General features: G+C 43.9%; 1 protein-coding gene across 2 annotated transcripts; it reads right to left on the minus strand.

The window, feature by feature from the left end:
* Window positions 1–3,992: 3,992 nt before the first annotated feature.
* SNRNP48 (small nuclear ribonucleoprotein U11/U12 subunit 48) lies at window positions 3,993–18,265 on the minus strand. Of its 2 annotated transcripts, XM_027958462.3 has the most exons (9): window positions 18,076–18,265; window positions 14,743–14,856; window positions 14,422–14,482; window positions 13,539–13,613; window positions 8,882–9,070; window positions 8,329–8,450; window positions 6,663–6,751; window positions 6,195–6,359; window positions 3,993–4,195 (listed from the first exon to the last, which is right to left on the minus strand). In XM_027958462.3, the coding sequence occupies exons 1-9, from the start codon at window positions 18,232–18,234 to the stop codon at window positions 4,147–4,149; spliced, it is 1,023 nt and encodes a 340-aa protein (XP_027814263.2). In that variant the 5' UTR covers window positions 18,235–18,265; the 3' UTR covers window positions 3,993–4,146. The 2 variants fall into 2 exon arrangements, with proteins under 2 accessions (XP_027814263.2, XP_060259769.1); XM_060403786.1 differs by lacking the exons at window positions 3,993–4,195; window positions 6,195–6,359 and having other exon boundaries at window positions 6,663–7,323.
* Between the last annotated feature and the right edge of the window lie 5,728 nt (window positions 18,266–23,993).

A 23,993-nucleotide genomic window follows, 5' to 3' on the forward strand; every position in this document is an offset into this window, starting at 1 on the left:
ACAGAAGGGCCTGGCAGGATTATAGACCACGGGCTGCAGAGTCAGACACGACTGAGCCCATGGAACTATTAAGCTAGCTATGGTTTAACGGATCTGATGACTACCCTCGACTTCAGTGTCTCTTCATTTGAGTCTTTAATTTTGCTCAGCAAGGTGTGTCATTTTCAGCATGCAGGTCTTACATGTTTTATTAAATTTTTTCGTAATCTCCCTGGCTGTCCAGTGGTTAAGACACTATGCTTCCAACTGCAGGCAGTGTGCATTTCAAAGAATTTACCCATTTCATCTAAACTGTTGAATTTCCTGGCATATTGTCCGTAATATTCCCTTTTCATCATTTCAAGTCTGTAGAATCTATAGCGACACCTCCACATTCATTCTTGGTATCAGCAACTTGTCTTCCCCCCACCGACCCCCTCCTAGCTAGATCCTTCAGCCTAGAGGCTTATCAAGTTTATTCCTCTTTCTGAAAAACTAGCTTTTGCTTTCATTTCTCTTTCTGTATTGCTTTTGTTTTCTATTTCATTAATTTATGCTCGTGTTATCTTCCTTTGGCTTAATTTGGCCTTAGTTCAATTTTTTTTCTATTTAAGTTTATTCAAGAAGAAATAGATACTTGAAATAGATTCATTTTGTTAAATTCATAGATAAAACTTTTCCACAAAGAAAACTCTAGTTCCAACTCAACAGTGGCCACAGGACTGGAAAAGGTCAGTTTTCATTCTAATTCCAAAGAAAGGCAATGCAAAAGAATGCTCAAACTACTGCACAATTGCACTCATCTCACACGCTAGTAAAGTAATGCTCAAAATTCTCCAAGCCAGGCTTCAGCAATACGTGAACTGTGAACTCCCTGATGTTCAAGCTGGTTTTAGAAAAGGCAGAGGAACCAGAGATCAAATTGCCAGCATCCACTGGATCATGGAAAAGCAAGAGTTCCAGAAAAACATCTATTTCTGCTTTATTGACTATGCCAAAGCCTTTGACTGTGTGGATCACAAGAAACTGTGGAAAATTCTGAAAGAGATGGGAATACCAGGCCACCTAACCTGCCTCTTGAGAAATCTGTATGCAGGTCAGGAAGCAAGTTAGAAGTGGACATGGAACAACAGACTGGTTCCAAATAGGAAAAGGAGTACGTCAAGGCTGTATATTGTCACCCTGCTTATTAAACTTATATGCAGAGTACATCATGAGAAACGCTGGACTGGAAGAAACACAAGCTGGAATCAAGATTGCCAGGAGAAATATCAATAACCTCAGATATGCAGATGACACCACCCTTATGGCAGAAAGTGAAAAGGAGCTAAAAAGCCTCTTGATGAAAGTGAGAGTGAAAAAGTTGGCTTAAACCTCAACATTCAGAAAACAAAGATCATGGCATCTGGTCCCATCACTTCATGGGAAATAGATGGGGAAACAGTAGAAACAGTGTCAGACTTTATTTTGGGGGGCTCCAAAATCACTGCAGATGGTGACTGCAGCCATAAAATTAAAAGACACTTACTCCTTCGAAGAAAAGTTATGACCAACCTAGATAGCATATTCAAAAGCAGAGACATTACTTTGCCAACTAAGGTCCATCTAGTCAAGGCTATGGTTTTTCCTGTGGTCATGTATGGATGTGAGTTGGACTGTGAAGAAAGCTGAGCGCCGAAGAATTGATGCATTTGAACTGTGGTGTTGGAGAAGACTCTTGAGGGTCCCTTGGACTGCAAGGAGATCCAACCAGTCCATTCTAAAAGAGATCAGTCCTGGGATGTCTTTGGAAGTAATGATGCTAAAGCTGAAGCTCCAGTACTTTGGCCACCTCATGAGAAGAGTTGACTCATTGGAAAAGACTCTGACGCTGGGAGAAGATTGGGGGCAAGAGGAGATGGGGACGACCCAGGATGAGATGACTGGATGGCATCACGGACTCGATGGACATGAGTCTGAGTGAACTCCCAGACAGGGAGGCCTGGCGTGCTGCGATTCATGGGGTTGCAGAGTCGGACACGACTAAGCGACTGAACTGAACTGAACTCACTTATAAATTCTAGCCAACACCGAAGGAGAAATGATACCAATTTTTCACAATCCCAGATGAGAGAGAAAGAAAACTTTCCCAGCCATCATTATCTTGATACTAAAACCAAAGACAAGTAGATTATAGACTGATACACCTCACGAACAGTCACCTGAACAAACACTTGGCAATTTCTTGCACACAGTGAGTCTGGCAATCCCTTAAAACACACACACTACCCTATTTTTCCCCCGCGTCTCACACTAAAAGGCTAAGTACATCTTTCAGGTTTACCCTTCAGTAAACTGTCTTCCAGTTAGTAAAGTCACTGAAATCGTAATAAAAAACAGTACTATAAACTGTTACATTACATGAAACTTGATCAAATGGATCTGACCTACAAAGGTAGAAACTTCACACAGCTCAAAATTATGCCAACTTCCAAGTCTTTGAAGACTTTTAAATGTGAATTTTACACACTGAGAAATTACATACAATGGCACTCACAGGGCTTCATACTGGTAAGGTGATTCCCTCCTTGTAAATCAGAGTGCTTCTTTCACACTGGAAGCCCAGCAGCCAATTGGATCTGAACACAGTCAACCTTCCTGGTGTTGTCCGTTACAGACTCAAATGATCAAGGTTTTATTTCTATGTGGAAATCACCGGGGAATTTTTAACCTGGGTTCCCCGGATTCAAGACACTCCTCTTCACATACGAGAGGTTTACCATTTCAGGCCAAACTTTCACCTGAATGATCCAGCCTACAGCACAATTAGGTCAGGCTACTGACCCACAACTCAGACCGACCTGCGCAGAGGCAGCTAGAAGTGTGCAGGAGCATTCCATTTATATGAATCCTGGGAAAGATGTTTCTAATCAACAGCAACAAAAACCAGAGCTGTGTCTGTCTAGGGCTGCTGGTGGACAAACCGACTGGGAAAAGGGCTCTAAGGGAACCTGAGGGAGACAGAAGCGTTCTCTATTTTGATTGAGATGAAGGTTACATGGGGGGGGGGGGGGGGTACAAGTCTATCAAAACTTAATGAAATGTACACTTAAAATGAATGAGTTTCATTGTATGTAAACAGTTCCTCAATAAAGCTGATTTACAAAAAAAAGGACAATGTATTAATTAACAAGTGAAACACAAATACTACATTAAAAAATTAACATGAATAATTAAAATTAATTATGGATAAAGGTAAACTTCCCTTTGACCACCTTCCAATCCTGGTTTCCATCCTTTCTCCCATCTATATCTCCTCCCCCAAGTAACCACTGTTGAGTTTGGAAGTTCTTCTGAATCTTCAAAAATATATTTATGTACATACAGGGCGGCCAAATGGTAAAAATATCTGCCTGCCAACGCAGGAGATCTGGGTTCAATCCCTGGGCCGAGAAGTTCCCCTGGAGAAGGGAACGGCAACCCACTCCAGTACTGTTGCCTGGAGAATCCCCGTGGACAGAGGAGCCTGGTGGGCTTCAAACCACAGGGTCATAGGAGTCAGACAGAAACGAGTGACTAATATGCATAGAAGAAGTAACAGAAAACACGCACTGCTGTTTTCACACAGAGCGAGGCCGGGTGTGTTTCTGAAACTTGCTCCTTCATTTAGATTGTGTCTCCTAGATCTACGCCCGGTGACACAGTGTGTTTCTTCAGGCCCGGCATGCTGCGCTAGCACGAGTCCGCCCCTCCTCTTCTGAGGAGTATTTGGGTTCTCTTCCTGTTACAGTTCACCAGTGGTTACCCCGAGGGGGCCGCAGGTGGTGCCAACGCAGGTGGTGCGCCAGGGGTTGTTTAGCCTTATCTGTAAGCTTTTTTCACAGTAAGAATGCATTTATGTATTAGTTACACAGCTTAAATATTTAAAGAATTTTTTGATACATAAATTGTGAAAAAAAAAAAAAAAAAAAGACAATGAGACACAATCAGCAACAGAAGGCAATCAACTAGGAAAACCAAGCCTGAGAGCATCGTCACGTTCTCGTGGTTTGAGAGGCGTTTATTGAAAAATGAGGATACGAGCACTGAACGGCTGACAGAAGCACGTGCTCCTACTGAAAGTAATGGCAGACGCCAGCATGCTGGTTCCGGGGCCCAGGCCTAATTACCGTGCGCAGACACTCCGCTCTACATTTTTTGCTTCCTTCTTTTGTGACTGTGATGTCTTTCCCCATCCCTGAAACGAAAGGGGTGAAAAAAAATGATCAAAGCTTTAAAATAATAATTCACAGCAATGTACATACATCAGATATAAACCAGAGCAAGTTAAAACATGCATTTAAAACAGAACAGTGTTTTAGTTTTTTTTTTAAAGAATAAAGAAGAAAAAAGCATCACTAAAAATATAGGACAGAACTGAGATGAGGATATAGGAAATGGATTTTTTTTTTAAAGCTGTGCTTTGGAGCTATGCTCTGAATATATGTACAAGGTGGATGACCTGAGAGTTCACTTCAAACAGGACTCTGGAGTCACAGGAGGAACTCAGAGCTCTGTCTGAGCTCCGCATCCCGGCTCCCAGCTCAGCTCCCTGCAGGTCATCCCACCTCAGGGGGGTCTCAAAGAATACTTCCTGCCGACACTCAGCTTATCCTCACTGAAGGAAATCATCCATGTTTGGGTTTTGAGACTATTTAACATGTATCAGTCATAGGGACTGATTGGACATGTCAAAAATTACTCAAGAGGAGGAAGAACTAAGAAACCAGAAAAAGAGGGAGAGAAGACAACTTCCGACAGCTGATCAAGAGTCGATGTGTGATGACCAGAGGTTATCCTTCAGTAAATGAATCAAAAGGGACTACCAAGAAACTACTTCACATTTTGAACTCATAACTAGCTTTAAACCTACAAACTGAACGATAGCAAGCTGAGCAGAATTACTAAACCAAAAAGCCTGACTCCTGATCACCACTGATCCTGGAGAGATACCACGTAAGAGCTTACTTTTAGACAAGCACTGTGGAAATGAGACTAAACAAGACCCAGACCTGCCTGCAATGAGCTCAGTCTAGTACGGAGGAAAATAACGTAAGGCCAATGAAACGCAGGTGCTGGGTACAGTGGCACAGATGGGGGAAAAAAGCTTCACGGGAATGACTAAGCTGCATCTTAAAGGCTGAGGAGGAGTTTAAAACAGCAGACAGGCAGCAGAACAGGCGGTGGATGGGCACGGATGAGGCACAGCGGGGACAGGGAACGGTGCGTGGCCCGGGCTGGCTGGGGCAGAACCACGGGGTTGCGGCAAAGCACAGAGCGAGGCCTTGAGAGCCACTATGAGCCACGAGAATGCGGCTGCTGAGGGGCTCTGAGAGGCAAAGGCTCACTCCAGCAGCTGGGGAGGGACGGGTCCATACGGCACCAACGTAGAGACAGAACAACCAGGAAAACCCCCAGAGGACAGCGCTCAGGGCAGAGGGGCAGGGAGCGCAAGAGGGGCCCCGTCACGCAGGACTGACGACAGCCAGCCCAGACGGCGAGGAGTGGGACAGCGGCTAGCAAGGCCTCGAGTTCCGGCTTAGGTGGACAGATGCCAGTCATTAGCTACCAGGACAGGCGTGAGGGGCCAGAGGAGCAGAGTGGAAAACGGATGAGTCCAGGGGCAGACCTGGCCAAGCTAAGGTCCAGGCGGAGGCCCACTAAGCGGCTGCAACACACGAACAGACCTCCGCCAACCTGTATTATCTCAGTGTCACTTTATATCTCCCCAATGATCAAACCTCTACCAGGAATCCCAACAAGGCTGAGCTGAGTGCCATAAAGCCTGGGCCTTCCTGACTTAGTGACGCTCTTTATCTGCGGGATTAGCAAGAGAAGGAGAGAACGACAGCAGGAAAACAGGAAGCAGAGGGCAGACACTGAGGGACGGAAGGAAGGCCCAGGCAAACACCTCTGTAACGCAGCTACCCTTCTGCCCAGACAGTCCTTTCCTGTGTCTTGCTGAGAAGCAGTTAATAACGAAGGGAAACCAGGCCTGAGCAGGCAGACCGAGCCACGCCCGCAGAGCTGTGGACAGCCGCCCTGAAACAGGACGCACATGAAGGACCTTCACAGGCTGTTTGCTCCCCGACCTCATGGTGCTGACGCGCCATCTTCTCAACATGGCCTGTGACGGAAGGACTGTCCATGTGTCAGAAGCAATAGCTCGGCAACAAGCGCCTCGCCGCCGGGCTCACCTCTCCTTCCTTCTCCTGGAGCCCCAGCTTCTGTCCTTGTCCTTGTTTCTTTTCCGTCTGTGTGGGCTCCGACTTCGGTCGCGTCTATGCCGTGAACACTCGCCGTCCAGATGGCTGCCCCCGGACTGCCTCGAGTCCACTGAGGCCGATCGTCGTCCTTCGCTCCTGAGACAGAAAGAATGGTGGACAGCTAGTTTCAACCACTGGTCTCCACGAAAGACCAGCCTCGAGCCCAACTTCTATAGCAGAGACCAAATAGACATGCATGATCCTGCACTCCAGTAAGAGGGCAGGCAAGAAACCCAGCTCCGCATGGTCTGTCTCACGGCTGTGGGCACAGGAAGAGGAGGAAGCCTCCGGATGAGTCAGTGTGCTATGACTGGTCCTGGAGGTGCTCAAACCTAGCTCAACAGCGACAGGCAACAGACTTGACAGGGGGCCACTCCCACCAATGACACGGCGACATACTTGTCCGCGCCGTCCGCCTCCTGCTCCTGCTCCTCCTGCCAGTGGCTGCTCAGCTCCTCCATGTGCACACTGATCACATCCCGGATCACCTGTGGGCGGGGAGGACCCAACTGCCAGGTAAGGAAGCCGCTCGAGAAACGAGCAGATGGCACTGCCATCAATTACACATTTCCTGAGAGCTACGATACGGTGGGCTGTGGGAGGTGTGCAGTCTAGGAAACACAAACAGGAGACACACTGAGGATTCAGGGGCACACGATCATGACACATGTTAACTCAGCCTGAAGAGTTTAGAGATCAGGCACAGAAAGACAGAGGACGCATGACGGGGCACGAGGTCAACCCTGGGCGATCTGGGAGAAGGACACACACGAGCGAGTCCTGTGTACTGTCTGAGGCAGTGCAGCTCATCTGTATGCTGGAGGTCACTGAGACACGATAAACCACTGAAAGGGTGGAGCACACGGACGTCTTTACAGATGAAGGACACCCAGGATCTGCTCCCAAACCACCGACGGCTGGGGCGGGAGGAGAGAGGGAGTGGGTGGGTGTAAAATACAGAGGTCATATGCAGGTGACAGGGCTCCCCGGTGGTTCGGTGGCAGAGAATCCACCTGCCAGTGCAGGAGACGGGGTTCACTCCTTGGGTCGGGAAGACGCCCTGGAGGAGAAAATGGCAATCCAGCATCCTTGCCTGAGAAATCCCATGGACAGAGGAGCCTGGTGGCCCACAGGTCATGGGGTCCAAGAGTCAGGGACATAACTTAGCAATTAAATCACAAATTAATGCACTTAACGGAGAAGGCGATGGCACCCCACTCCAGTACTCTTGCCTGGAAAATCCCATGGATGGAGGAGCCTGGTAGCCTGCAGTCCATGGGGTCGCAAACAGTAGGATACAACTGAGCAACTTCACTTTCACTTGTCACTTTCATGCATTGGAGAAGGAAATGGCAACCCACTCCAGTAGTCTTGCCTGGAGAATCCCAGGGACGGCAGAGCCTGGTGTGCTGCCGTCCATGGGGTCGCACAGAGTCAGACACAACTGAGGCGACTTAGCAGCAGTAGCAGCAGCAATGCACTTAAATTTTATTATATACATAATACTGTAAGTTACAAATAATTTATACCAAAACACTTAAGCCGAAATGTTTAGTAGAGTACATAAAATGACATTAAAGTTTCTGCCAAAAAAAGCTATTCATTGAAAATTCCTTTGTCCATAAGCATTATTTCCATTACTTCTCACGATAACCCTACAAAGTCTGTATTAGTATAAAATGAAAAAAATTTCAGTCTTAAAAAGCTCAAATCATTTGCCCAGGTCAAAGAGACAGTGATAAATCACAGCATCAAAACTCAAGCTTGGGTCTGTCTACAGCCAAAATCTATGTTCTTATCATGATGCAGTTATCACTTTCTCAAAAGCAGTATTTTTGTAAGACTGCACAACCTCTTTACGTAAGGTCTTTGTACCCTGAAGAGCCTTTGCCTGGTGAAGGTTGGGTCTGAATGCGACAGAGCAAATGCAAATCAGACGTGGCCACAGTGGAGCCTCGTGCTCTCAGGGAACCTCTAGGCAACTGTGGAAACCACAGGGCAGGCGATGACTGAGTAGGGAAACCTCTGCGTTCAGCAAGGCTCTACAAAATCACGCAGAACTCACCTCGGTGTATGACTTCTTGGTTATGTGAACGTTCTTAGCTCTATAGGACTGGCGTCTTCTTTTGTAATCTCTCACTTCTGCCAGGATTTCAAGGTAAGATTTTGGACTTTTTCGACTATTATCTAATAAAAGACCAAAATAAAATTATTACATCTTCAGAAACTGTAAATTCTTATGAATTAGAGGGAAGGAACACCGTGATCATCTGATATCTTACCACATTTTAATGTAGCACTTTTTTATGTTGTATAAATGGACTATTTTACATCATTCCTTTTCTCTAGCCATTAGTTGAACATAGAGTGTTTTAAGTACAGAGATTAAAGTAACAGCCCAGTTCTAAGTAACATTCTTACTGAAGAAAGGTATGCTTACTGTAACAACCAGAGCACAAAATTTCAAGTACTAAGTAAACAGCTTAACATATATGTTAATATCAGATGATACAAAACAATCCTATTTCAACTCAAAATGGCCTGACAAATCATCTTAATAACACTTAAAGGAGGAAATGACAATTAAGAAATAGAAAACTAAGATATTCATCTCAAACCTTGATTGACTTTGGCTGCCAAGTCTACAAAGAGATCGCTGTCATTTTCAATAATTTGAGAATCTGAGCGTTTTTTCTTTGTCTCCTCGACTACAAAATCATAGAGGGCAAGACGATCGGCTTGAGTGAGATCACAAACAAACCGTTTGTGATTCAGAGGAACTTCAACAGGCAATGAAGAATACACCCCTAGAGTAAAAATAAGATCACAAGGATAAATAATACATGAAGCTCTGTGGATTCACAATCTATGAGACTTATCTTTAAACATGCACGGTAATAATGTGACGTTTAATTAACACAAGCCACTAGTTTTCAGCAGTCCCTAAACATACAGAACAGCCACCTGCGTGACACTGACTGTCCTGAACGCTGCCTCCACAGAAAGGATGGACGTGGATGTTGGCTATTCTCCCCGACAGCGTTAAGACAGATCCCATGAAGGCAGACAGTAATAACCATGAGACAATTTGCCCATTGAAAAAAAAACAAACAAACTTTTAAAAGGCTCCCCATACTGTAAAAGTAGATATCAATTTTCTCTATATATGCTTTTCCCCACAGAAGGTGAAGGAAAATGATTTTAATAGGAAATACACATTACAGCCCCCTTGAAAATAAATTATAGAAATACGAAAAATGTGTTAAAAACATATTTATGAGACACCAAGCGATATGTTTCAGTCAAAATATATCCCATTTGGGCAGTGACTTAGAGCTACAGACCAAGGGGCAGAAATCCCAAACTTCCTCAGATCAGAGAAAGACAGACTGAGACCAAAGCTTCTTCTAATTTTCAGAAGCAGCAGCATCTTGGCTTCACCAAACTGAAAAAAGTTATCAACAGCAAGCGCCCCACCCCCCCAATCATAGAACTTTCTATAATCTGCTCATTAATGAAAAAAAGTAAATACAATACCTTGATATGATGTATTAAAGATTGAAGAAAATTTTTGAGATTCAATTTTCTCAAAGAAATAAAAAATTATTGTAACTGTAAATAAGCAATTTAAAAAGATTCTTTCTAGACTTCATTATCCATGAATACAAACAAAGAACACCAGCTACTAAAGGAATCCTTTTAATGTTTGCTAGGTTACCCTAAAGTAATCACTCAGGTTCACAGGATAATATAAAATCAGTAGCTCTTCTCAGATGCTTATAAAGTGGCACAACAAAAATTCAAATGAGAACACGCCATGAACTAAGGATAACAACGCGAGAAAAGAGATGACTTTACAGGCCTATAAATTCCGAGGAGAGCTACACTGAATCGGAGTCTTGCAGTAACAGTGACGAATACCAATCTGTACTAGTAAAAGGTTCTGAATTAGCGGGGAGGAAGGGTTCCCCACTGTCAATCCCTCTTACTCTAATTCTGGCAAACACTAGGAAAAGCCCCTCTATGCAGCCAGATTTTCAGCACTTCATTTTGTAATACGAAAGTGAGTCAGCTTTGATAAACCTAATTTATCTGATTATAGGCTACACAGTTTGGAAGAAAAATACAAAGATGAAAAGAACACTGATGTATTTTAAAACACGTTCCACACAAACCTTTGCCTGTTCTTTGTAAACAAAGAAGTGTAACTTCCTCCTTAAAATATTTTGGAGTTTTCTTTATTCATCTTAAAATTTCTGTCTGGTTAAGACTGATACTTAAATTCTTTGAAATTCAACTAAAATTCCAAGTCACCACTATAATGTTTTGACAGCGATTAAGATAAAGTTTAGAAATTTGAATGATACTTTTAAAAGGATATCATTTGCAAAAAGGATACTGCATATCTTTAAATAAGGAGTACATTCAGGTTCCTAATTCCTCTTTATACTCACCCCAATTACTGAAAAAGAAAAAGTACAGGAAAAGTTAAACAACAAACGGCATTCAGATCATTCAGAACATAGATATTTCTGGTAAAAGAAAAAAAAATGGATAAACACACTTAAAGAAGCTCACATTTCCACAAAACGTAAAAAGTTCAGATGCAAGTTTCTATATGATTTGGAGATCTATCTGAATGAGCTGTCATCATACTAACTGTGACCCTCTACATACTTTTTTAAGAATAGTTTTAAAAAATTGCCATAAAATAGACACAACATGGAATCTACCATTTGACCCCTTTTTGGGTGGAGAGTTCAGCGGCAGTCAGCACATCCTCACTACTGTGCACCATCAGCTGTGCCGACCTCCAGAACTCTGCCACCACCCCAAACTGAAACTCCATTCTACTTTCCCAGTAACCGGAACTCTCATTCTTCTGTTAGCCCTTGTGGCCATCACATGCCATCTCAAATGTGTAAAATATAATATTAAACATCAATAATGTTAACATTACATAATAATATATTTAACAATATTAAATATTAACTTGTGTCAAAGATACGGATTCAGAATTTTGTGAAGAATTCATACCAAGTCAATTTCCTAACATGAGATGCAGAAATGAGGCCCTTACAGATAAAATGATCCACTGAAGTCTCACAAGTGGGAGGAAAAGATCAGGGTTAGAACCGTCATCTCCCATCTCTTTAGGATGCTTTAGCCCAGTACACTCATGTTCAAATCATGGCCACCAGCCACACAGATGTCATGAAATTCAAGTACAGCAACTTGAATTTTTAATATTGAAGGAAAAAGATCAAATATAAAATGACTGTTTATTCCAACATAACTACATCAGAAAGTAAATAAGTAGATCCAGTGGCTGTTCAAGCTTTGACAAAGATTAGCAGGTTGAGAATTCTATACCTTGAGTTTGGGCCTGATATGACCAATGAAATGAAAATATAAGAAACTTAAAATTTAGTACATAACCAACAAAATATTAGTTATACGGAAAATGTAAAGCTGTTCATGTTAGTCATTCCTTCAAAGTAAACATCAATGAGATATTAAAGAGATTTTTGTCCTGGGGTAAAAAGTTTTAAATGCGTAAGACATAAATGGGCCACAAAAAAATAATCTCTATTGAGAAATTGCAGAGCTGTACGTAAGATGAAAAAAAGTTTTAAAAAGAGGATTACAGATAACAAATTGTTCTTAACAATTAAATATTAAGACAGTACAAAAATCCAAAATCAAAGTTCCTTTTATCTACTGAAAGAACTATTCATTTAAAGTAACTGTTTGCTTTTGTAAAGAACCAAATTCAACGCTCAAATCCGCAAAATTCAGAGCTAGGTTTTCAATCCAGCTTATGTTAAAGCACAAAAGCGTTAACTCACTTCTGTGTTCCTCTATTTCTTCACCTAATATGGAAGAGAAAATACTTGCCTAACCTATCACAACTATGATGTCAAAGAGAAATGAAATACACGAGAGCTTTGGAAAAAACAAAACAAAACAAAACAAAACAAATCTCTTCTAAAATAGCAAAGTATTGAGGAACTTTAGAACAAGCACCCCAGAATTTCTTTCATCACCTCTGCTGGACAGGGTTCATTTCCTTATCTGAAAAAAACAGATGCTGGAGTAGATAAAATAAATTTAGTAAATCTCACTAGCTAAGGTCAAATAAAGTTAAAACTAGTAACTTCTCCCAAAACACACAAACAAAATCCTCTACTTTTTAACTGGGTCTTAACTGAATGATGGCCAAAAAAGGCTTAACTGACCACAGCTCAGTATCTCTTTGAGTAAGATGAGAGTCAAACATCCCTCTCAAAGAATAACACCCGGAACTACATGGATCCTTCAAAACAGCAAACACAAGAAACATGCTTCTGGCTGCTACCAATACACTGAGACTAACAGACTTCTTCCTTTCAAAGCCACAATGCGATCGAGGGAGAAATTGAGCCCAGATACTGGCTTACAACAACAGGGTCATGACCTTAGACATCAACAAGGGAGAAAAAGGTTAGGTATTCAGAGAAAGGTACCTTCAGAAAGCTCAAAGACAACTGAGAACCTTTATCAAAGGAGCCAGTCAGGGTTTGGCTGGATGTTCTACCTAGAGTCAGAATCTATTAATTCCATTTACCCATTTACTTCTATGATTTTGAAGGATGAAGTTTTCTTCCAATTTCCTAAAAGCTGAAACAAAATTCTAAGCTTGTCTCTGCTAAAGTGAAGTCCCAGGTAGCATCTCTTACCCCAGCTTCCAAAGCTGGGCACCACGTACCCACAACCCTCTGAAACTGTACGTCTAACACCGTCCGTGCTTCACTGTGAGGCGCAGGGATGTAAGGATGCTGCACTTCAACATCCTTACATGTAACATTGAGCTAATTCTCGAGAGGGGCTTCCCAGGGGGCTCGGTGGAAAACAACCTGCGTGCAATGCAGGAGATGGGGGTTCAATGCCTGGGTCAGGAAGATCCCCTGGAGAAGCAAATGGCAACCCACTCCAGGATTCTTGCCTGTGAAATCTCATGGACAGAGGAGCCCGGCAGGCCAGAACCCACGCAGTCTCAAAGAGTCAGACTGAGCAACTAAACTAACAACAACAACAGTGCTCACGAGAGAGGAAATCTCAGGGTGAGACGGTCTACTCGGGCATTTATTTGACACCAAGTACTTAGTCTAATGTCAGATGGAAAGCTTAACCTATTCCATGTAACTGTTTTTACAAGATTTCTTTTGAAAATTAGTGATACACGCTATGGAAAAAAAAGTCTAACTAATTAGCTCAAACTATGACGTCACTTACTTTGATTATAATAATCACCATCGTTTCCAACTGCAGCTCTAGCTTGTTTAATTATCTGGAATTGTGAGTCCTTATCTGTCAAAAAAAAAATCCATAAACACAATATGAATCATCAATGTCCACAATGGAATTATTAACTAGGTTCCAATAATCCAAGCTCTCTGGGCACACCGAGAATCCAGAATCTTAACAACCCACCTTGCTGCTGAGGTAATCTGAATGCAGAATTCTTTCTGATCCACCAGAATCCAATAAGCAACCAGACTTCGAGCAGTTCAGAAAACACTTAATATAATCAAGCACGCAGCAGTTGCTGCCACAAATTTTAGCAACCAATGTAATATCTAACATTTCGTGAATCCCAGCCAAGTGTCAGGCAGTATTCTAACCATATTACATATGTGATATTTAATCCTCCTTACAGGTGTTATTAGCGTCATTCCTATTTTACAAAGAAATTTAGGCAAAAAATTGGTTAATTACCTTACTGAAAGCCACACAACTACTGGAGACAGAATTAGTTAAACGAGGCATTCTGATTCCAGAGCCCGAGATTTTAACCTCTGTGTAATCGGTGACCACTCAGAACACACTTCCATCCTCAGCTCTATCTTTAACATATGCGTGTGGCCAGGTTTTGTTATAACCAAGAAGGTAGGCACGTGCCCTATTGTAGGACACTCTAGATGATTTCTGGTGTCCATTATAAACCTGGTCTCTAAATCTCAGATTGAGTAAACTAGTATCACTATAAGCAATACCTTTCTTAATCAATCATCAGGATACTTACAAAGCCCACTCTTCTGATAATTCAAAAATGAAACATAAATACCTATACACATATAGCCTCACTAAGATATTTAAAAATTATATTAATACTTACTCAAAGTAACTGAAGGTACATTCGCATTCTCATAGAAAAAGTCAGAATTATACATTTTATCCTAAACGGTAAAAAAAAAAAAAAAAGTAAATCTTATGTCCTCCAGTATGAGATGACTACTTTAATATTTGACGTAAACCAACAATAGGTTTAGTATCATTTAAGCATTTCTTGAAATCATGTGCAAAATGAGGCACATCCCACTGCACTTCACAAATGACTATTATTTTCTTAAGAAAACCTCACACTACACCTTCCAAATACTGTGAGGATTTACTAATGCATGAATCACATGACATATATATAATAAATATATGGTACCTCTTCCTCTTTGGTATAGCCCAGCTTCCTCAATCTACAAGACACCATATGCTTTGCTAAAGACGATTTAGGCATGTGGTGATTGGAATCGTACGGGCATATCGCAGCTTCATCCTATAAAGATCAAACAGAAGCAAAGGAAAAGGTCCATCATTTTTCAAGAAATAACTATCCCATGAAATGTTTTCATATCCTCTTCTGTAAGCCTCTCCACCCCACTTCCCGCGTGAGCGTACGTACACATTAAGAAACAACCTCCCTGGTTCTCTGCACCCCTGACAGCCTCTGTCCCCCTCCAACACTTCAAAGCCCACCTCCTAAAAGATATACGTACGTGCACTGCCTGGACAACCTCACTGACCATCTCCCCCTGAGGAACTCAGAGGTCCTTACACATAACCCCCGCCCCTGCCCCAGCCCATGCCGGATGCCGTCCTCTCCACCCGAGGTGACAAGAGCCCCTGCCAACTGCTCCCTCTGCCTCCACCCACCACACAGCAGCCAGGGTGCGTGCGAGGCCTGCCACTGAATGACCGTACGAACGTAGTCAAGGTCAGGAGCCTTCCTTTCTCTCAGTTTCTTCACCTGTAAAATGGGTCTAATAGCAGGACTACTCACACAGAGCTACTGTGAAGATTAAATAAATTATATCTGAATTCATACACACAAAGCAATTCACACGGGGCCTGGTAAATACCACACTTCAATAAACATAAGCAGTTATAATTTTATTAAAATTTAGTTGCCTGAGCAACCAGCACTTTGGCTTCAAGTACCTTCATGTCTCCCCCTACCGTTCTCATTAAGAAAAAAAAAATGTATATATAGATTATTTAACACAGTTGTACAAGGACCTTTAAGCTCTGGCCCCTACTGACCACCATTCCCCTCTTCCCCTGCATCCCAAGCTCTTAGTTATGCTTAACTTCCAGAGGTTTCCTGATCTGTGCATAGCCTTATCTCTGGATTTCTACCCATGCTGTTGATGCTTTCTCTGTGCTGCACCTCGCTAATTTAGCTCCTTTCACCAGTTTAGAATTCACCTTGCAAATGAAGTTGTGGCCGTCCACCCCCACAGCCTGCAGTAACCCGCATGCACTACAGCAATCCTGACTCACCCTTCACAGCCTTCCACCTTGTAACACACAGCGGCTACTCTCTGTGCTCCCCCTCACCACCAGCAGTCATTGGAGGGCAGAGACTGACTGCTGTTCACGCAATTACAGGATGAAAGCATTCCAGCAGAGGAGTGAAGATGCGCCGCCTTTCTGTACTGCACCTGGTCTAGGAATTAGCAATGCCACGCACCAGGATGTTTACGACAGTCACTCTCCTGAACATCAGGTGTTGCTTTTGCAAACATGAGATGCACACCCACAACTGATTATCAGAATTTCAGAATTTCATTTTATTTTTTAACTCTTGGCCACACCCCACAGCATGTGAAACCTTAGTTCCCTAACCAGAGATTGAACCTACTCCCCTGCACTGGAAGGCAGTCTTAACCACTGCAGAACTCCCAAGAACTTCGGAATTTTAGAGTGGAGTTTTAGAGAGGCAGCAAAGCAATCAGGCACACAGACTCTCAGGGGTAGAATGCCTGGGTTTACATCCTGACTACCACTTAACAATGAGTCCTGGGACAAATGCTCACCTCTCTCGGTTCGTTTTCTCATCTGTAAAAGGTGGCTGAGGGTACCTACCTCGTAGGGTCATTATGAGTATTAAAGGAGGTAATGTACAATAAGCGGCATAAACAAAGAGCTATTTAACTGTTAATAAAAGAAATGTAAATTTACTACGTTGCTGGGAGCACAGTGATGTGGAAAGACCTGGGAGGCTCCACTCAACAGAGTTCACAGCTTCAACTACACCTCCAAACAAACAGTGAAAAGAGTTTTTCAAAAAATTATAAACCCGTAAAGCAAATGGCAACCCACTCCAGTACTCTTGCCTGGAGAATCCCATAGAGGGAGGAGTCTGGTAGGCTACAGTCCATGGGGTCGCAAGAGTTGGACACGACTGAGCGACTTCACTTCACTTCAAAGCATAGTAGGCCTCATGAAGTATGATGCCCCGTGGGCACTTCCTTTCATCTCATTAGAAAAACAACAACTGGAGACTTCCCTGGTGGTCCCCGTGGCTAAGATCTGTGCTCCCAATTCAGGGGGCCCAGGTTCGATCCCTGGCTTGGGAACTAGATCCCACATGCTGCAACTAAGAGCTTGCGTGCCTCCAACTAAGACCTGCCGCAGCCAAAAGTAATTTTTTTTTTTTTTAAAAAGATCAGGATTGCTGACCCTAACACACTTGCCTACATCTCTTTCCAAAGCAATCCTAACGTCCAGGAGAGCTGCAGGTATCGAATCCTTTAACAGTCCTAGAATGCTGCCACCCCTGTCAGAAGTGCCAGAAGTGCACTATCTTGGGGCAGAGGAAGGCGACCCGCAATTCCCCAGTTCTCCCAACGCGGAACCTGGTTCAGTTCAGCTGCTCAGTCGTGTCCAACTCTTTGCCACCCCACGGACTGCAGCACATCAGGCGTTCCTGTCCATCACCCTCCCAGAGTTTACTCAAACCATGTACACTAAGTCGGTGATGCCATCCAACCGTCTCATCCTGTCATCCCCTTCTCCTTCCGCCTTCAATCTTTCCCAGCATCAGGGTCTTTTCAAATGAGTCAGTTCTTAGAATCAGGAGACCAAAGTATTCGAGCTTCAGCTTCAACACCAGTCCTTCCAATGAATCTTCGGGACTGATTTCCTTTAGGATGGACTGGGTGAATCTCCTTGCGGTCCAAAGGACTCTCAAGAGTCTTCTCCAACACCACAGTTCAAAAGCATCAATTCTTCGGCGCTCAGCCTTCTTTATGGTCCAGCTCTCACATCCATACATGACTACTGGAAACACCATAGCCTCGACTAGACGGACCTTTGTTGGCAAAGTAACATCTATGCTTTTTAACATGCTGTCCAGGTTGGTCATACCTTTTCTTCCAAGAAGCAAGTGTCTTTTAATTTCATAGCTGCAGTCACCGTCTGCAGTGATTTGGGAGCCCCGCAAAATAAAGTCTGCCACTGTTTCCACTGTTTCCCATCAACTCCCCAGTTCTCCCGACCCCGAACCTGGTGCCAAGGCGGAATCCACGCGCGGAGGACACGGCAAGCCGCCCGGCAGCACCCCAGGCCTGCCCGCTTATCTCACTGCACTTCCTCGGCTTCCCCGGGAGCGGTGCGAGCGCCCGGGAGGCTACAGCCCCGAGTCCCGCGCGCCCCCCTCGGCCCTGCAGACGCCGCGCCCTGCCCGCCGCCCACGGCCCCGCGGGCCTCTCACCTCGGCCGCCGCCGCCTCCTCCCCGGGCTCCAGCCGGTCCAGGCTCCAGCCCAGCGACGCCGTCACCTCCTCCAGCGTCCGGCGGCAGCTCTCCACGAACTCGCTCAACTCCTCCCGCAGCCGCCGGCGCTCCTCAACCGGAGGAGGCTCGGCCTCCATGGCCTCCACCTCCACTGCGAGCTCCCGGAAGAAGCTGCGAGACTGAGGGCGGCGCGCGCGCGCGGGCTTCTGGGGCAGGGGGCGGGGCCACGCTGCCACGTGACTGGAGCCGCCAATAGGGAAGCGGCCCGGGAAGCGGGGCGTTTGAGAGGTGTCTTCCGGTTTCTTCCTGAAGTGGCTGTTTTCACCTGGTTTCTGGATGAGGTGGCTTCTCTGGAGGCTCAGACTGTAAAGAATCCGCCTGCAGTGTGGGAGACCCGGGTTCGATCCCTGGGTCAGGAAGATCCCCTGGAGTTGGGCATGGCTGCCCACTCCATATTCTTGCCTGGAGAATCCCATGGACAGAGGAGCCTGGCAGGCTACAGTCCATGGGGTCGCAGAGTCTGACAGGACTGAGTGACTTTCACTCACTCTGTATGCCTTTGCCCTTGGCCTTCCCCGAACGGTATCATCCAATCAACAACGCCCCCCGCCCCCACCCCTCGCCATTAAAAAAAAAAAAAGGCTTATATCAACAGGGAAGTTTAAAGAATTGTACAATGAGCATTTGCGTAGCCATCCTCCGCTTATTAATTGCTAATATTTGGCCTTTCTCTCACTCTCTCCATACACACGGCCCCACACACTGATTCCCTGGTGGCTCAGATGGTAAAGCGTCTGCCTGCAATTCGGAAGACCCGGGTTTGATCCCTGGGTCGGGAAGATACCCTGGAGAAGGATACGGCAACCCACTCCAGTACTCTTGCCTGGAAAATTCCATGGACGGAGGAGCCTGAGGCTACAGTCCATGGAGTCCCAAAGAGTTGGACACGACTTAGCGACTTCACTTATGCATCTCCTAAGAACAACTGCTTTATTGACTAAGCCAAAGCCTTTGACTGTGTGGATCACAAGAAACTGTGGGAAATTCTGAAAGAGATGGGAATACCAGACCACCTGACCTGCCTCTTGAGAAACCTGTATGCAGGTCAGAAAGCAACAGTTAGAACTGGACATGGAACAACAGACTGGTTCCAAATAGGAAAAGGAGAACATCAAGGCTGTATATTGTCACCCTGCTTATTGAACTTATATGCAGAGTACATCATGAGAAACGCTGGACTGGAAGAAACATAAGCTGGAATCAAGATTGCCGGGAGAAATATCAATAACCTCAGATATGCAGATGACACCACCCTTATGGCAGAAAGTGAAGAGGAACTAAAAAGCCTCTTGATGAAAGTAAAAGAGGAGAGTGAAAAAGTTGGCTTAAACCTCAACATTCAGAAAACGAAGATCATGGCATCCGGTCCCATCACTCCATGGGAAATAGATGGAGAAACAGTGGAAACAGTGTCAGAATTTAATTTTGGGGGCTCCAAAATCACTGCAGATGGTGATTGCAGCCATGAAATTAAAAGACGCTTACTCCTTGGAAGAAAAGTTATGACCAACCTAGACAGCATATTCAAAAGCAGAGATATTACTTTGCCGACTAAGGTCCATCTAGTCAAGGCTATGGTTTTTCCAGTAGTCGTGTATGGATATGAGAGTTGGACTGTGAAGAAGGCTGAGCACCAAAGAATTGATGCTTTTGAACTGTGGTGTTGGAGAAGACTCTTGAGAGTCCCTTGGACTGCAAGGAGATCCAACCAGTCCATTCTGAAGGAGATCAACCCTGGGATTTCTTTGGAAGGAATGATGCTAAAGCTGAAATTCCAGTACTTTGGCCACTTCATGCGAAGAGCTGACTCACTGGAAAAGACTTTGATGCAGGGAGGGATTGGGAGCAGGAGAAGAAGGGGACGACCGAGGATTAGATGGCTGGATGGCATTACTGACTTGATGGACGCGAGTCTGAGTGAACTCTGGGAGTTGGCGATGGACAGGGAGGCCTGGTGTGCTGCGATTCATGGGGTTGCAAAGAATTGGACACTACTGAGCGACTGAACTGAACTGAACTGAAGGACAACTGAGGGAACTTTTCTGGTGGTCCAATGATTAATAAGACTTTGGTGCTTCCACTGTAGGGGGTGGGGGTTCCGTCTTTGGTTGAGGAATTAAGACCCCCCTGTATGCCATCATGGTCAACAAGAGTCCGAAATGCAGTACTTGGATGCAATCTCAAAAACGACAGAATGATCTCTGTTCGTTTGCAAGGCAAACCATTCAATATCATGGTAATCCAAGCCTATGCCCCAACCAGTAATGCTGAAGAAGCTGAAGTTGAACCGTTCTATGAAGACTTCCAAAACCGTTTAGAACTAACACCCAAAAAAGATGTCCTTTTCATTATAGGGGACTGGAATGCAAAAGCAGGAAGTCAAGAAGCACTTGGAGTAACAGGCAAATTTGGCCTTGGAGTATGGAATGAAGCAGAACAAAGGCTAATAGTTTTGCCAAGAGAACACACTGGTCATAGCAAACACCCTCTTCCAACAACATAAGAGAAGATTCTACACATGGACATCACCAGATGGTCAACACTGAAATCAGATTGATTATATTCCTTGCAGCCAAAGATGGAGAAGCTCTATACAGTCAACAAAAACAAGACCGGGAGCTGACTGTGGCTCAGATCATAAACTCCTTATTGCCAAATTCAGACTTTAATTGAAGAAAGTGGGAAAACCACTAGACCATTCAGGTATGACCTAAATCAAATACAATTATACAGTGGAAGTGAGAAATAGATTTAAGGGACTAGATCTGATAGAGTGCCTGATGAACTATGGAATGAGGTTAGTGACATTGTACAGGAGACAGGGATCAAGACCATCCCCATGGAAAAGAAATGCAAAAAAGCAAACTGGCTGTCCGGGGAGGCCTTACAAATAGCTGTGAAAAGAGAAGTGAAAAGCAAAGGGGAAAAGGAAAGATACAAGCATCTGAATGCAGAGTTCCAAAGAATAGCAAGGAGAGATAAGAAAGCCTTCCTCAGTGATCAATGCAAAGAAAGAGGAAAACAACAGAACGGGAAAGACTAGAGATCTCTTCAAGAAAATTAGAGATACCAAGGGAACATTTCATGCAAAGATGGGCTCGATAAAGGACAGAAATGGTATGGACCTAACAGAAGCAGACAATATTAAGAAGAGGTGGCAAGAATACACTGAAGAAGTGTACAAAAAAGAGCTTCACGACCCAGATAATCATGATGGTGTGATCACTCACCTAGAGCCAGACATCCTGGAATGTGAAGTCAAGTAGGCCTTAGAAAGCATCACTACGAACAAAACTAGTGGAGGTGATGGAATTCCAGTGGAGCTATTTCAAATCCTGAAAGATGATGCTGTCAGAGTGCTGCACTCAATATGCCAGCAAATTTGGAAAACTCAGCAGTGGCCACAGGACTGGAAAAGGTCAGTTTTCATTGCAATCCCAAAGAAAGGCAATGCCAAAGAATGCTCAAATTACCACACAATTGCACTCATCTCACACGCTAGTTAAGTAATGCTCAAAATACTCCAAGCCAGGCTTTAGCAATACATGAACCGTGAACTTCCAGATGTTCAAGCTGGTTTTAGAAAAGGCAGAGGAACCAGAGATCAAATTGCCAACATCCACTGGATCATCAAAAAAGCAAGAGAGTTCCAGAAAAACACCTATTTCTGCTTTATTGACTATGCCAAAGCCTTTGACTGTGTGGATCACAAGAAACTGTGGAAAATTCTGAAAGAAATGGGAATACGAGACCACCTGACCTGCCTCTTGTGAAATCTGTATGCAGGTCAGAAAGCAACAGTTAGAACTGGACATGGAACAACAGACTGGTTCCAAATAGGAAAAGGAGTACGTCAAGGCTGTATATTGTCACCCTGCTTATTTAACTTCTGTGCAGAGTACATCATGAGAAATGCTGGGCTGGAAGAAGCACAAGCTGGAATCAAGATTTCCAGGAGAAATATCAATAACCTCAGATATGCAGATGACACCACCCTTATGGCAGAAAGTGAAGAGGAGCTAAAAAGCCTCTTGATGAAAGTTAAAGAGGAGAGTGAAAAAGTTGGCTTAAACCTCAACATTCAGAAAACGAAGATCATGGCATCTGGTCCCATCACTTCATGGCAAATAGATGGGGAAACAGTGGAAACAGTGTCAGACTTTGTTTTGGGGGGCTCCAAAATCACTGCAGATGGTGACTGCAGCCATGAAATTAAAAGACGCTACTCCTTGGAAGAAAAGTTACGACCAACCTAGATAGCATATTCAAAAGCAGAGACATTACTTTGCCAACAAAGGTCTGTCTAGTCAAGGCTATGGTTTTTCCTGTGGTCATGTATGGATGTGAGAGTTGGACTACAAAGAGAGCCGAGTGCCGAAGAGTTAATTCTTTTGAACTATGGTGTTGGAGAAGACTCTTGAGAGTCCCTTGGACTGCAAGGAGATCCAACCAGTCCATCCTAAAGGAGATCAGTCCTGGGTGTTCATTGGAAGGACTGATCCTGAAGCTGAAACTCTAGTACTTTGGCCACCTCATGAGAAGAGTTGACTCATTGGAAAAGACCCTGATGCTGGGAGGGATTGGGGGCAGGAGGAGAAGGGGACAACAGAGGATGAGATGGCTGGATGGCATCACCGACTCGATGGACATGAGTTTGAGTGAACTCCGGAAGTTGGTGATGGACATGGAGGCCTGCCGTGCTGCGATTCAATGGGTCACAAAGAGTCAGACATGACTGAGCGACTGAACTGAACTGAAACTGTATGCCAGGAGGCATGGCCAAAGTTTTTTTTAATTTAGAAAAAAAGAAAAGTAAGATCATTTTCCTACATAAACACTATATGATCAAATCCAAGAAAATTAATAATTTATAATAATATACATATCTATCTCATTTGTCCCCCCCAATTCCTTTTATAACCATTTCATCATTTTTTTCAAACCATGAGCTGTAATCGGTTCTTTTTTATTCTAGAAAAGCCTCCTTCACTCTCCTTTTTATTTTTAATTTTTATTTTTTTGGCTGCACTACAGTGGTTCAGACAGTAAAGAATCTGTTTAATCCCTGGATGCGGAAGATCCCGTGGAAGAAGGAAACGGCAACCCATTCCAGTATTCTTGCCTAGAAGATTCTACGGACAGAGGAGCCTGGCGGGCTCAAGTCCATGGGGTCACAGAGTCGAACACGACTGAGTGACTAACACACACACGCAATGGCCAATAGGGATCTCATTTCCCCAACCAGGAATGAACTGGCTCCCCATGCAGTGAAAGCAAGGAGTCTTAAACACTAGACCACCAAGGATGTCCCCACAGTCTCCTTCTTAAGTCATTGAATTTTTTCAGGACTCAGTCATCTTGTAGAACCTTCCTCTTTTTGGACTTGTCAGATTTTTTTCCTTTATGATTAGATTCAGCTTAAGCATTTTTTGTTAGATGTGTGTACCTCTCTATTACACTTTATAAAGGACACATAGCTTAGGTTTTCCTGCTGTTAGTAAAGCTAAATTTGATCACTTGGTTGGGTGGGGCATCACTCCATTTCTACATTTCAGACATCTAACTGTACATTTTCCTTTTGGTATTTGGTAAGTAATCTGAAGGATGATACTCTGAAGCCATATGAACTTTCTATTCCCAACAGTCACACAATCCTTCCCTGAATCTGATTATGTCAGCAGTTATAAACGATGATTCTCTATCACGGCTCCTACACTTATTAGCTGCCATTCTTACCACACCATTTTCTCTGTTGTTTGTTTCACTATGAAATCCAGGTTTTTAAAATTATTAAGGATTTTAAAATTCATTATTACATACTCCATTACCATCATAA

Source organism: Ovis aries, chromosome 20 (assembly GCF_016772045.2).
Source record: "Ovis aries strain OAR_USU_Benz2616 breed Rambouillet chromosome 20, ARS-UI_Ramb_v3.0, whole genome shotgun sequence".
NCBI classification, from domain to species: Eukaryota; Metazoa; Chordata; class Mammalia; order Artiodactyla; family Bovidae; genus Ovis; species Ovis aries.